Source organism: Mirounga leonina, unplaced genomic scaffold, assembly GCF_011800145.1.
Source record: "Mirounga leonina isolate KUSES-001 unplaced genomic scaffold, KU_Mleo_1.0 Mir_115, whole genome shotgun sequence".
Taxonomy (NCBI): Eukaryota; Metazoa; Chordata; class Mammalia; order Carnivora; family Phocidae; genus Mirounga; species Mirounga leonina.
Window position 1 is genome coordinate 101063467 of NW_023270268.1, and position 13160 is coordinate 101076626.

The 13160-nt window shown below is 34.0% G+C and overlaps 1 protein-coding gene across 1 annotated transcript in view; it reads right to left on the bottom strand.

Annotated features, from left to right (window-relative positions):
• Nucleotides 1–2378: 2378 nt before the first annotated feature.
• The window catches only part of LOC118007124 (T-cell receptor-associated transmembrane adapter 1), a 34584-nt gene continuing 23802 nt past the window's right edge, over nucleotides 2379–13160 (bottom strand). Inside the window, exons 4-6 of the mRNA XM_035000210.1 lie at nucleotides 10096–10157; nucleotides 7964–8052; nucleotides 2379–4903 (exon numbers count right to left, since the gene is read on the bottom strand). Of these exons, the coding sequence (XP_034856101.1) occupies nucleotides 4646–4903; nucleotides 7964–8052; nucleotides 10096–10157 (409 nt within the window). The 3' untranslated portion in view covers nucleotides 2379–4645. The remainder of the gene's footprint in view (nucleotides 4904–7963; nucleotides 8053–10095; nucleotides 10158–13160) is intronic.

Here is a 13160-nt window from a genome sequence, read left to right on the forward strand (position 1 = left end):
CAAAATGGAACACAGAGAAAAGACTGAAATAAACATATCAGTGAAATGTGGGAGAATTTGCAAGTGATTGAAGAACTTGAAAATGGGGGGGGGGGACAGGAAAAATATTTAAAGAAATATTGGTCATATTTTTCTCCATATTTGATGAAAACTATAAATACACAGAATCAAGATCCTCAACAATCTCCTAACACAAGACACATAAAAACAAACAAACAAAAACTACTCCAAGGCATATTGTTTAAAACCAGTGAGAAGGAAAATCTTAAAACAATCAGAGAAAATAAGAAATAACAGAGGGACAAAGACAAATATGACACTACATTTTTTCTTCAGAAAAATGTAACTGAGAAAGCAGTATCTTTAAATTACTGAAAGAAATATATAGTCAACTCAACCATAAATTTTTTTACCCAGAGAAAATAGCTTTCAAAATGAAAGCAAGTAGAGACTTTTTCAGATATGTAAGAGCTGGAGGCATTCATCACCAGCAGACCTGTTCTAAAAAAGGGTTTAAGAAAGTCCTTTAAGTTGAAGAATAATGATACTAGATAGAAGCCTGTATCTACACAAAGGATTGAAGAGTTCTGGAAATGTTAACTAAAGGGATAAACATTACTATATTTATTATTATTTAAATTTTTTAAAAAAAGAATTGGCCTTATTAAAGGAAATAACAAGGATAATTCCTTATTAAGGGAAAAATAGTAACAATGTGTAAAATAAATAAAACCCAGAGCACAAAAGTCAGAAGAAAGAGAAGTACACTGTCTTAAGGTTCTTATACTATACCAAAGTAGTAGTATATCATTTGAATGTAGACTGTGGTAAGTTAAAGATGTTTATTATAGGGGTGCCTGGGTGGCTCAGTCAGATAAGCATCTGCCTTCAGTTCAGGTCATGATCCCAGAGTCCTGGGATGGAGCCCGGCTTGGGGTTCCCTCCTCAAGTGGGGAGCCTGCTTCTCCTTCCCCTCCCTGCTCTCTCTTTCTCTCTCCATAAATAAATAAAATCTTAAAGAAAGATGTTTATTATAAACCCTAAGCAATCACTAAAATGACACAACAGATTTCTAACTAATAATCCATCCATGAAGATAAAAAAGAGTCATAAAATAATACCAATGTACAGTTGGCCCTTGAACAACGTGGGTTTGAACTGCGTGGGTTTGCTTATATGCAGAGTTTTTTATTTGATAAATAAAGTACAGTATTGTAAATGTGTTTTCTCTTCCTTGTGATCTTCTTAATAATATTTTCTCTAGCTTATTTTATTGTAAGAATACAGTATATAATACATAAAACATACAAAATATGTGTTAATCGACTGTTTATGTTTATTGATAAGGCTTTCAGTCCACAGGAGGCTATTAGTGGTTAAGTTTTGGGGGAGTCAAAAGTTTTATGTGGATTTTTGACTGTGTGGGGGGTTGTTCCTCTAACCCTTGTATTGTTCAAGTGTCAATTGTAATATAGAAATCATAAAAAGAGGAAAATATGAATGAAGAATAGAGGAGACTAAGAGAAAACAGAGATCAAGAGTATTGCTTTGAACCCAACCATATCAATCACTGCATTAAATGAGAATGGTCTAAATACTTCAATTAAAGGACAGAGATTATCAGATTGGATTAAAAAAGCAAAATAAACTATATGCTGCCTATAAAAATGCATTTTAAATAGAGAGGATATAGAAGACTTGAAAAGCTTGATCAACCGAGTTAACCAATTGGCATTTAGAGAATACTCTATCTAACAAAAATAGACTATGCATTCTTTTCAAGTGCATATCATCATTCACTGAGATAGACTATATTCTGGGCATCAATAAATTTAAAAGGATTCAAGTCATATGTTTTCTTACCACAGTGGAGTTAAATTAGAAATCAATAACAAAAAGATATCTGGAAACTCTTCAAATACTTGGAAACTAAATAATACACTTCTTTTTTTTTTTAATGGGATAAATGAACTGGATTTTTTTTTATTATGTTATGTTAATCACCATACATTACATTGTTAGTTTTTGATGTAGTGTTCCATGATTCATTGTTTGCGTAAATAATACACTTCTAAATAACCAATAGGCCAAAGAAGGAATCAAAGGGAAATTAGAAATATTTGAAATAAAAATAACAACACAATATATCAAAATTTGTGGGAGATTTATGAAAACAAATGCCCATTTTAGACAAGAAGAAAAGTCTCATTACTGACCTCAGCTTCCACCTTGAGAAGCTAAAAAAAGAACAGATGAAAATACAACAAACAGAAGAAATAATATAATATAAACCAGAGGGCAAATTGATGAAACAGAAAATATAAAAACAACAGAAAAATTATGTGAATGGTAACTGGTTCTTTGAGGAAATAAAAAAGTTGATAAATCTCTAACTAGACAGATGAGGGGGGAAAAAGAAGCATCAAAGAGAAGTTAAATTTACTAGATTCTTCAGATATTAAAAGGACAATATTGGAATATTTTGAACAACTTCATGCTAATAAATTAAACAACTTAAATGAGAGGGACACATTCCTCAAAAGACACAAACTACCACATTCACTCAACAGGAAATAGATAACTTGAATAGTCTTTTATTTATTAAGGAAGTTAAATTTGTAGTTAAAACCTTCCAAATTATCAGTCATCAAGTACATTTGATACGTAAAACTCAAAATATTGAGTGGAATTCAAATGGTATAAACCAGAGGCAAAAAATGCAAATATCTTTAGGAGCTAGGTCAATAATATAAGTGAATGATGTAGATTAGTTATGGGAAAAAGTAACTGCCAAAAATACAATCAAACTTTATTTTTACTGAACCATGGTATGTATAGAAATGTAACACAAATACATGATAGCAAATATTTTTAAAATTTAAAGTCAATATATACTTATTAATTATTATTTCTTATGTTTTCATGGTTTTTCTCTAAAATCAGAAACCTGATTCTTATTCTTCTGCCCTTAGACATTAATATTTTTTGGATTTTTTTATGACATTGTGGACAACTTGAAATATTTTACTCTAGCATTGACATTTAATTCTATGCCAGTTCATAATGGAAAACAATTATTGACAGAAGTTGGTACTTCCAAATATGGATAGAACTCTTCCATACATGCTCTTCCTTCCTCTCTCTTTACATGGGTCACTCCTCATTGTTCAGTTCTCAGAATTAAAATTTTCTCTTCAGAGATGTCCTTCTCTCCATTATTATTTCTCATTCTATTTTCTTAATTATATTTTTTTTACTAGTACTGATACTTTATTAACCTGATACTCATCTTTTCTACATGTTTATAGTTCCATGGGGACAGGGCCTACCTTGTTTTACCTCTGTTTCCCTCGTTGTACACGAGTGTCTAACTTAGTGCCTACACTACACTGGGAGCTCAACAGAGAACTGAAGAAGAATGAATGAAATCCACTAAGCTCTGGTTAGAGGGCAGGACTGACAGCTCACATGTACACTGTCCTTGGTCAGTGATGACTTGAGACCCAATTAAACTTCTATTCCAAATGGAGAAAGATAACAGAAAGATTTTTTTAAAAATAACTTTTTGGAGGGCAGGTTAGGAATTTAAGTTGGACACATACCTTGATCAAACTCTTGACCTTTTAGAAATATATTCTATGGATACTCACCATGTACACTTTTTGAAGTAGCAATTCTTTTCCCAGGCATTTAGCCTCGAGAAGTCAGGTAAGTACTTACACCCGTGTGGAAATGTATTCTCATTGAAATATTATTTGTAAAAGTGAAAAACAGAACTTGAAAATGAGCTAAATGTACTTTCAAATTATTTGAATAAATTCTAATGTAGTCATCCGTGAGATGCTATGCAGGCATTGAAATTATAATATGTAACTGTATTTAGTTATAGTTAAAAAAATAAGGAAAATAAATCACCAATATATTAAGTGGGAAAAGTTTAAATAATATGTGTAAAATAATCACTCCCTTTTTTGGTAAAAGAGAAAAAAAGAAAGAGACAACTGATGTATGTACATATGGAAAGTTGCTCATAGTAATTATCTCTGGCTAGTGGAATATCCAAATTCTTTTTTATATCTGTTTATTGTTATAAGGAGCATGCATTAACTTTATAACAATTTTAAAAAGCAATAAAGATACTTCCATGTGGGAACAATACTTCTTAAGAAGACTCTTCCACTTCTTGTAGAAATATATTTAATGTCCCATGTCTTTCAATCAGAAATTTCTTTCAACTAAGGGGTGTTCCATGGATGAAAAAGGAAAAATATTTTTTTAAATGGTGGCTTTTATTTTTCTTTCAACATGTTCTAGAGTATACTTATGCTTAAAACATTTTTTTTTGTTTATTTCACAGGGTATTAAATATTGTTGGTGAAGTTGTGACTTCGTAATTAGGTTCAATTTGCAAACTTGATTTTATTTTACATTTTACTACTTAGGCATTTGGTAAGCAAATTCAAATAACTAATTTTCATGGCATTACATTTGGTTTGCAAGAACATAAGCTCTGGATAAGAGGTAAGCCACCATCCCACTAATAAATGATTTAGATCGTCACGCTCCCAAATCTTGTGTCATATAGGGATTTTTTTTTTAAACATCTCCAGTAAGAGTGGGATTATTGAGCTAGATCATAGTCCAGCTAGTTTATAGATTCTCTCTTTGCATGAATCAATCCAAACAGTCTGATGGGATCATCATGAACATTTTCCTCTATTTCCTGGCTCTCGAGTGGGAAATTGTCTACTGAAGTGGTTTTAGAAAGGCTGGCATCCACAGCATGTAACTGCTCATCTTCATCCTTGTCTAACAAATAACTATTCTCTTTCTTGGGCTTCCTGTGCTTCCCCTTACAGTTGTGATCCAGTGAGGCATAGAACATCTGTGGTTCCTCAGTTGCCTAAAAAGAAAGGCATGTTAACTTTTTGTTGTTATCTCATTCTTTAACTTTGATGACTTCTGGGAATTTCTAAGATCTATGAAAAACAAGCAGCTTGTTTTCTGGGCTTTGGCTACCTTGTTTTGCCAAATTGGCCAGGTAGGATGACAACAAAAAACAATAGTCAACTCAAGACTTTTGAGTAGAAAAATGCTTAGATGAAATTTTTGTGTGTGTATTTTTATTTTTATACGCAAAATATACATGAACATTTTAGATGGACTCTCATGTGCCTCTCCCCCTGACTTCACCTTAGGTAGCTCTTGCCCTGTGTTGCTTTCACCAAGTGACAATACTCCAATTTGTTAAGCTGGGAATAAACATAATAGGAAGGAATTTAATGAATCTCAAAATCTATTTTGCATATGTTTAATAACTGGTCATTTGATGGTACCCACAAAAATCCCCACTTTTTCTACATTTTTGAAGTTCAGAAGTATAAAGTATAAAGATTCAGAAGTATAAAGATGACAGTATCCATTTTTGTGACTGGCATCTGGCAAAAATTATAGTTTTCCATCTTCCCCTTTTATTTCCTTCTTGCCTGCCTGTTCCCAGGTTCCCTTTGAGCTTGTTTCAGGCTGGGTTTGGAGATCTTTATTTCTGTACTTATAACTAAAAGCATTTCAAATAATGTATGTTTGGTCAACAGTTGGTCAACTTTATCAAGTGTTGCAGAATTCAAAGAATGTGAGTCCTGAGAAAGGATCACAGATTGTACATGAAGAGTCACTTGTGACTTCCAGAGAATGGTTTCAGTCGAGTGTATGGGTGGAAAAAATATAGCCAGGAGTAAAAGATTGTGTATCTATGGAAACAGTAGAGGAAAGTAAGAATCAGTTTAAGAATTAAAGAGAAACACAGGCAGAAGGCAAATTTTGTTGTTTTGTTTGTTTTTGTTTTTAAATATTGGGGTGATTTTTGCATATTGATAGGTAAATCGTAATGATTCTTTAAAGAAAAAAAACGAAAATGGAGACAAATTAAATAATTGAAGGTGCAAGATCTTGAAAGCAATGGAGGAAATGATCAAGAGCATAAATTGGTATTGGCTTAGGAAAGGAGAGTGGATACTTCTGACATAGGAGGGAAAGGCAAGATCAGTGGGAGACTGGAACATGAAGAGGAGAGGTACAAGCTCACACTTGTATCCCTCACTTTGTTTTATGATACAGGAACTCTGTGGACTCATTTTATTATTAGGTTTCCTGATGAACTCTTCTTAGTTAATGGTAGACATAGATATTGAAATTACAACTACTGAACTGTGCACATCATTTTTAAAGGGCAAGGAGTTTATTTCTTTTCCCAACAAATAGTCACTTTATCCATAAAGCTTTCTGCATAATATTGTAGAGTGCTCTTGTAATTGACCAAAGTAAGTATTGTAGTAGCAAACCGGGTAGTGGTTTTGATGATCATGATCATTCTAATAAAATGGAATTGAGCAAATATAAAGAAATTATGTTTAATTTGTGAAACTAAATTTGTGAGAAGGGTATAAAAGAATAAATACTAATCTCCTTAGAAGTATCTTTAAATACATAATTTATAAAATAGCAGGCTTTTAAAGACATTTTAAGCTTTGCACAATTTCCACTTGAGTAAAACCCAGATGTACCACAATTCATATGTACTAAATAGCAACTTTTATTATGAATTTTCAGCTCTTTTACAATTAAGGTGCTGTGAATCTCTACATTTCAGATGGTGTGGTTATATTTTAGCCTTCTCTAAGAGGTTTCTCTTTATTATATTGGATTTAGCAGGTATATTAGAACATGCAGGTTTTCATACCTTTTATCTAAAAAATTTTTTACCATTAATCACACATCAGGTGACAGATTTGTGCATCAGAAAGTGACTTCATAATCTGTTTAAACCTTACCACATCTTGGTTTCTTAAAAACTTCAAGAATTCTGATTTCTTGGTGGATTCATATCGAGGAAAAGAGAAAAATTCTATCTTAATGGGAAGTTTTCAAGATGTGACCCATCTTAGGGAAGAAAATATTTTCTGTTAGGACTAAGTTTAGATTCTCTTTCTACTTAGTACCTGAGCGCTTTAGGGCAAGTTTTTCATCCTTCTCAAGCCTCTGTCAAATGGAAGAAATAATGCTGTTTCCCTCATAAAACTCTAAAACGATAATACATATAAAGAACATATGACAAGGCCTGACACATAAGGACCACGTAGAAGATGCTGGCTGGCCCTCTCACTATTTCAGGGAGTAACAAGAGAACACATAATTGAAGGGACAAGATCTAGGATGGAAAGGAAGAACTCTTTTAACAAATTTATAACATTTCAACAGCATGTAGATGAAGAATTGTGAATGGTTTCTGATGAAGTCAGTGCTATGTCTGAGGAGGTGGAACTGATTGTGGTAGGAAAAGGAAAAACTATCTGTTTCTTCTTGGGTTTTCATATGTTTCTGCTTGCATTTTTATCTTACCTCACCCTGCACAAGCCATGTGAAAATCTCTTGCCATTAACCCACAGCCATAGAACTTGTGTTAAAATTTACACTCATTTGCCTTATAAAATAGAAGTATGGTCTTTTATATCCAGCTAATTTATCTTTTAACTAAAGCACTGTCTCTTTCTCTCTTCTCCTTCCTTCTCCCCTTCTCCCACTACCCCCATAAATTCCTGACAACTAGGTCTTATGAGCATTATATATGTGTCAACTTTTATGTTTATCTTTGTGATGTACATAATTTTTTTCAATCTGAAAGAAAAAGCTTAATTGTTAAGAAGAGAATCCACTTTTTCCTTCAACCTATTGGCTTTGTAATGGTACAAAATTTTGACTTTTTGCGTGTGGTTCTGAGTGCCGTTTATTTGCCTTTGAGGTTCCCTTTAGAGCTCAGGTCCCAGAACTTGACACTGATCTGGCCTGTAAAATATCAGACTGCTTCAGATGTGAATCAGAATGTGCTGCTCTTATATTCTTGAAACATGCAGCCGTGCTGTGATCTAGGCTGAGCTTGACCCTTAATACAGACAACGAAACTCACCTGTGCAGGTGGGGTGGCTTCTTGCAGTTCATTTGTATATCTCTCTGGTTGAGCTTTCATTTGTTCATAGCAATTTTCATCCACTGGTTCTTGAGAATTGAAAAGATCATGATTTACAATGAAAAAATGAAAAAAATGCTGGCACAAATAAAAATACATGACCCAAACCACACTTAGCTGTATATGTTAAATCCCCAAGAATCATTCGGCTTGTTTTTTTTGTGGAGATGCAAAAAAGTAAGGAAGCACAAACCATTTTCCGCAGATCAGAATGTGAAGAAGTCTTTTACCCCATGGAGTTAATAATAAGACAAAAGAAGGTCACTTGGGATAAAGACTAGATCATATTAATTTATGCCATTGCAGGACATGATGGGCTCAACTTAAGCTTCCATTTGGATGTTATAGAGATCCCATGTGTTTGCTTCTATTTGGGTGCGATTGCAAATGGTGCACAGTGGTACAGCGCAGTGCACATGTGCCGATGATTGCAATTTGGTCATTTTACCCACGAGTAAGAAGTTTTACTCAGAGGCATTTAAACACCTCTATTTTTGAAAAAGAATGTTTAGGTCATGTTTTTTGTCCCATAAATCAGTGACAGCACATCCAAGATGTTTGGGGGGAGGGGTCTGGAGCTCTGTAATGCTGGTCCTAAGTATTTAGGGTTTCTGTGCAGTGTCCAATAGCCAGCAGACCTGCAGTCATTTCATCCTGTGGGGACATGCTTATTAAACCATCCCTCCCTTTCTTCCCCCAGATGTGCCTGTTTGAAAGGGAGAAGAGAGAAAGTGACTTGTAGGATGGCCAGTTGCCTGGCAGAAATGTGGATGGCATTGATTTGATCCCATAGAAAAAAAGATATATTTACTACAGTGCAAGTTATCTTATAATCATTCAACCCTTTCTGAAAAGCAACACAGAAGAATGATATTTCTCGAAGCATGGTCCATGGAAAACATATATTAGACTTATCTGGAAATTTGTTAAGTAGCAAATTCCTAAACCCTATTCTTAAAATTACTAAATCAGAACATGTGGGTGGCACCTATGCTCCCTTAGATATGGAAATTGCAGATATGGTGGGCTTTGTATCACCAGAGTATGGAAGAATTGAAACCTCAAATATTACAGGTAGGCATGATGATTCTGCAAGGTGAAACAGGAGGGCAAATTATTTTTAACAGGATAGTCCTAAAAAATAGTTCTGATTTCTCGGAGTCTAGAGATTAGAAGATACTTTAAAAGGAGGGGAAAGACAAAGATTAAATACATTTTTTTAATTAAATAAATTTTGAATCCTTTAATATTCTCACATTCCTAACTTTAGGAGAATTGCATATACAGACATTTAGATAGCTTAGATTTGATATACAGAGATTCAGAGAGTTTAGTCCATTTCTGGAAATCTCTGTTAACCCCCAATTCACGAATGAAGTGAAATGCTTGCGGGTGCAAGGATGGGGTTAAATGCTAGCATTTAGCCTCCTGGCTTCTCTCATCAGAACTCTGGGATCAGATCATGATTGTCTGCTTTAAGGAATTTAGTGGCATTTTGTTTTGGGGTGGTTGGGATGTTTCAAGTAATAAAGGATGCTGGGAATTGAAAAGTACTTGTTACCTAAGAACAAAAAATGTATAACCTAGTCAGTAGTAATTTAGTTCTTCTCTTTCCCCACTTGCCATCAATGTGGCCCTAGGTTCTCTGCTTAACATGAGCAGTTAAAACAAGGGAAACCAGAGAACATGCTCCTTGTTTCAGATTATTCACTGTAGATTTGCTTTTGTACAGAGTGCAAAGCTCTTTCCCTGAGCCATTTTCTGTTCTAGAAATAGCTTTATTTCATAGAATTGTGTGTGTCAAAATTCATAGTAATAGAGTCTCCTGTATTCACATTTCTACTACAGTAAAATGAAGAAAATATAGAAAAACAGGATGTTGCAATACAATTTATAATATGCAGCTTTGGAATATATACTAAATAATATGCTAAACATTATTGAACCTATGGTTACCATTGGGATATTTAAATGTGATTGCAACCAAAAATAAGCCACCTCAAATGCTGTGGAATTAAGGGGATGGATATTAATTTATAGATAAATATAATTTTTGGAAAAAAAAAACTTACCTGGGACTATGTCATCTAAGTTACCATAAATTGGTGTATCTTCAATATAATAGTCATCCTCCCTATAATAATGAAAAATAATTTATCTTATTAGAATCCACTTAACACATAGTTCTTAACTAATTTCTCAGCTAAATTCAATATATGATTGCATGTTCTTGTTTATTCTCAGCCAACCAAGGTAGATATGTTTATGTACAAGTGAATGGATGCAAAAGTACATGAATGCCTACATGCATTGTGTGTGTATATACATTTGAACAGGTGTTTTTGGGCCTTTCAGGAAATAACAATAGCAAATACTTACTTAGCACTTATATTTGTCAGATGCTACTTCAACTGCATTTTCTATATTCCTTTATTCCATTCTAACAAAAATCCGACCAGACAGGCACTATCACATCCCCATTTTATAGATAAGGAATTTGAGGCGCAGAGAGGTCATGTAATTTGAAGGTCAGAAGAAGAGTAAGTGGCAGAGCTGGGACTAGAACTGAGGTTATCCGTACTCTTACCTGTACATTGTACTGCCAGTTTACTTGCCCAGAATATCACTCTGAATAATCCCCTAAAACTATGTTTACTAAGTAAATACTAACTGAAAATGATGCTTAAAAAATACAAGACCAAAGAGATACTACAGACCCAGCTTGGCAGATGTCCAGATGTCATAAAATGATTGATCACCTCTTATTACATCCAGATGTGTGTTAAATGTTTTATATACATTATACCAAAGTCCTAGGGAAATTCTGCAAAAATATTATTTCCCACTTTATAGATGGGAAGTCTGAGAGTCAGATAGATAGATTAACATATTTTCCCTAGCCTTATGTGTAATGCCTGCAATAAGTACCAATTCTGAAAGCTTTTCTTTATGCTGGTGCTCACTCAGCCCTCACAACAACTCTGAGATACTTATTTTTTTTTTAAATCCCCACTGTGCATATAAGGAATTTGTAACTCCTAGAGTTAAATTGTCCAAAGACAAAGACAGTAACTAGCAGTGCTAGGATTGTAATGCAAGTCTGGTCCAAAAACCCTGAATACTGTTTGCTCTTGATGTTCGATTAAATTTCCTTACAGCTTCATCTGAGAAACCCTTTTAGGATTAGACATCCTGTCATTGTCACCAGACGACAATGGCCCTGGTGACCAGCTTTCACAATGGCAGGCTGGGAACAGAGGAACAGATCAGCAGTGAGACTGGCATTTCATAAAAGAGTAGCAACTGCTTTAACTTTGAGATTATGATCACCGAGAACTGGAGGAATTGCCTGCAAAGAAAAAACACTTAGCTCAAGGCATACCACCTATACTACTCCCTATGCTTCTGGAAGAAGACACAGTATGTGTAAATAGTAAGTAGGTGTCCTAAAAAAAACAGATCAAATGATACTTGGGTGAAATGGCTTGAAAAGTCCAGATGCTGGCATGTATTTCTTTTCTCTGATAACAAAGGAACTCATCTGTAACCTTTCCTTCCATCAGTAATTCAGTACAGCTTAATATTGGGATGTGGAGTAGTTCTTGTTCATGGTTTTTCTCTGGCTATGCAGAGAATATAATAGCAAAAGGTGAAGAATTTTTAATAAGGCAATCCATCCATTTTCCTAGCTCACACAGATAACAGATACAACCTGCAAATGATAAATCATGTCCAAAAAATGAATATCATTTCATTCCCTATGAATGAAAATAAGATGTGATTTATAATGCAGTGCCTTGTGTCTACAGGCAGGTCTCAAATGATTAATCATCCCAAATAAACTATTATAAAGGAACAGTTGCCTAACCAACAAATTAAAAAAATATATTTTTACTTAGCAATGCCAAACAGCTCCAGCCTATTGCAAATATCTAATAAACTTTAAGCACAAATGTCTGGCAGTGTTTTATGTGGAAGATCAATTACCATGAAAAATAGATTAATAAATAAGCCATATACCAGAGGCGAGCGCATTGCTCTGAACATGTCTGAAATGGCCCTCTGACCAATAAGCACATTTACTGACACTCCAAAATTTAAAATAATATTAATTGTATCTTTTAGTATTTTCTACTTTCACATATATTTTTCTTAGTCCCTATTTCTAAAGTTTTAATTTCATCGTCATTTTATTGTGAAGTCCTTTTAGAAAAATGCTTAAATACTTCATAATCTAAATAGATTAAGTGAATTTAATTTTTAAAAAATCATTACTTCTATCTGAGTGGCTTTGGACATAAATTCTCTGAGTTTCAATTTCCTTATTTATAAAACAAGTTTATTAAACTATTTAATCGCTATTGTTCTTTTCAACTCTGAAATTCTATGATATAAATGTAGGGCTCCAATATCCAAAGAAAAATGAAAGATATTTCTACAAAACTAAATAAAGCTATTTTAAGCGGCTGGAAAGTTGTCAGATTGAGGAAAGAGCAAGCTTAGGGGTCTGTTAGAAATTGTTTTTGGTGTTAACCTTGATTGGCTTAAAAGGTTTTTCTTTAAATTGGCAGATATATATGCTTGGGCTCCATTGGGGTATAAATGTTATTTAAAGCCATAAGAAAAGATAAAACTACTTTCTGGAAGGAGTATAGATAGAGAAGAGGTTCATTAGATGAGCCCTGGGCACTCTGATGTCAAAGGGTCAGGAGTCAGCAAAGGACAAGGAGCCACTGGCAAGGAGGAAGACTATAGATGAGAGGACCCAGAGCCTGGAGAAGTAACTGTTTCAAGAAGGAGAGAGTGTCAATGTGTCAAATGCTACAAGATAGACCGCATGCGAAGACACTAAGATTTGACCATGTGGATTTCACTGGTGACCTTGACAAGAGCTGAGCTGGCAAATTATGGAAAGCAGAAAATTGAATAGAATAGGTTCAAGAAAAAAAAGAGGAGGAGAAGCCAGCAAATATGGGCAGAATGTAGATGGAAGCTTCATGTTTTACTATAAAGGGTACAGAGCAAAGGAGAGGTAGCTGTAGGCAATCTAGTATCAAGAAAGCTTTTTTTTTCTTTCTTTCTTCTCTTTCTCTTTCTTTCTTTCTTTCTTTCTTTCTTTCTTTCTTTCTTTCTTTCT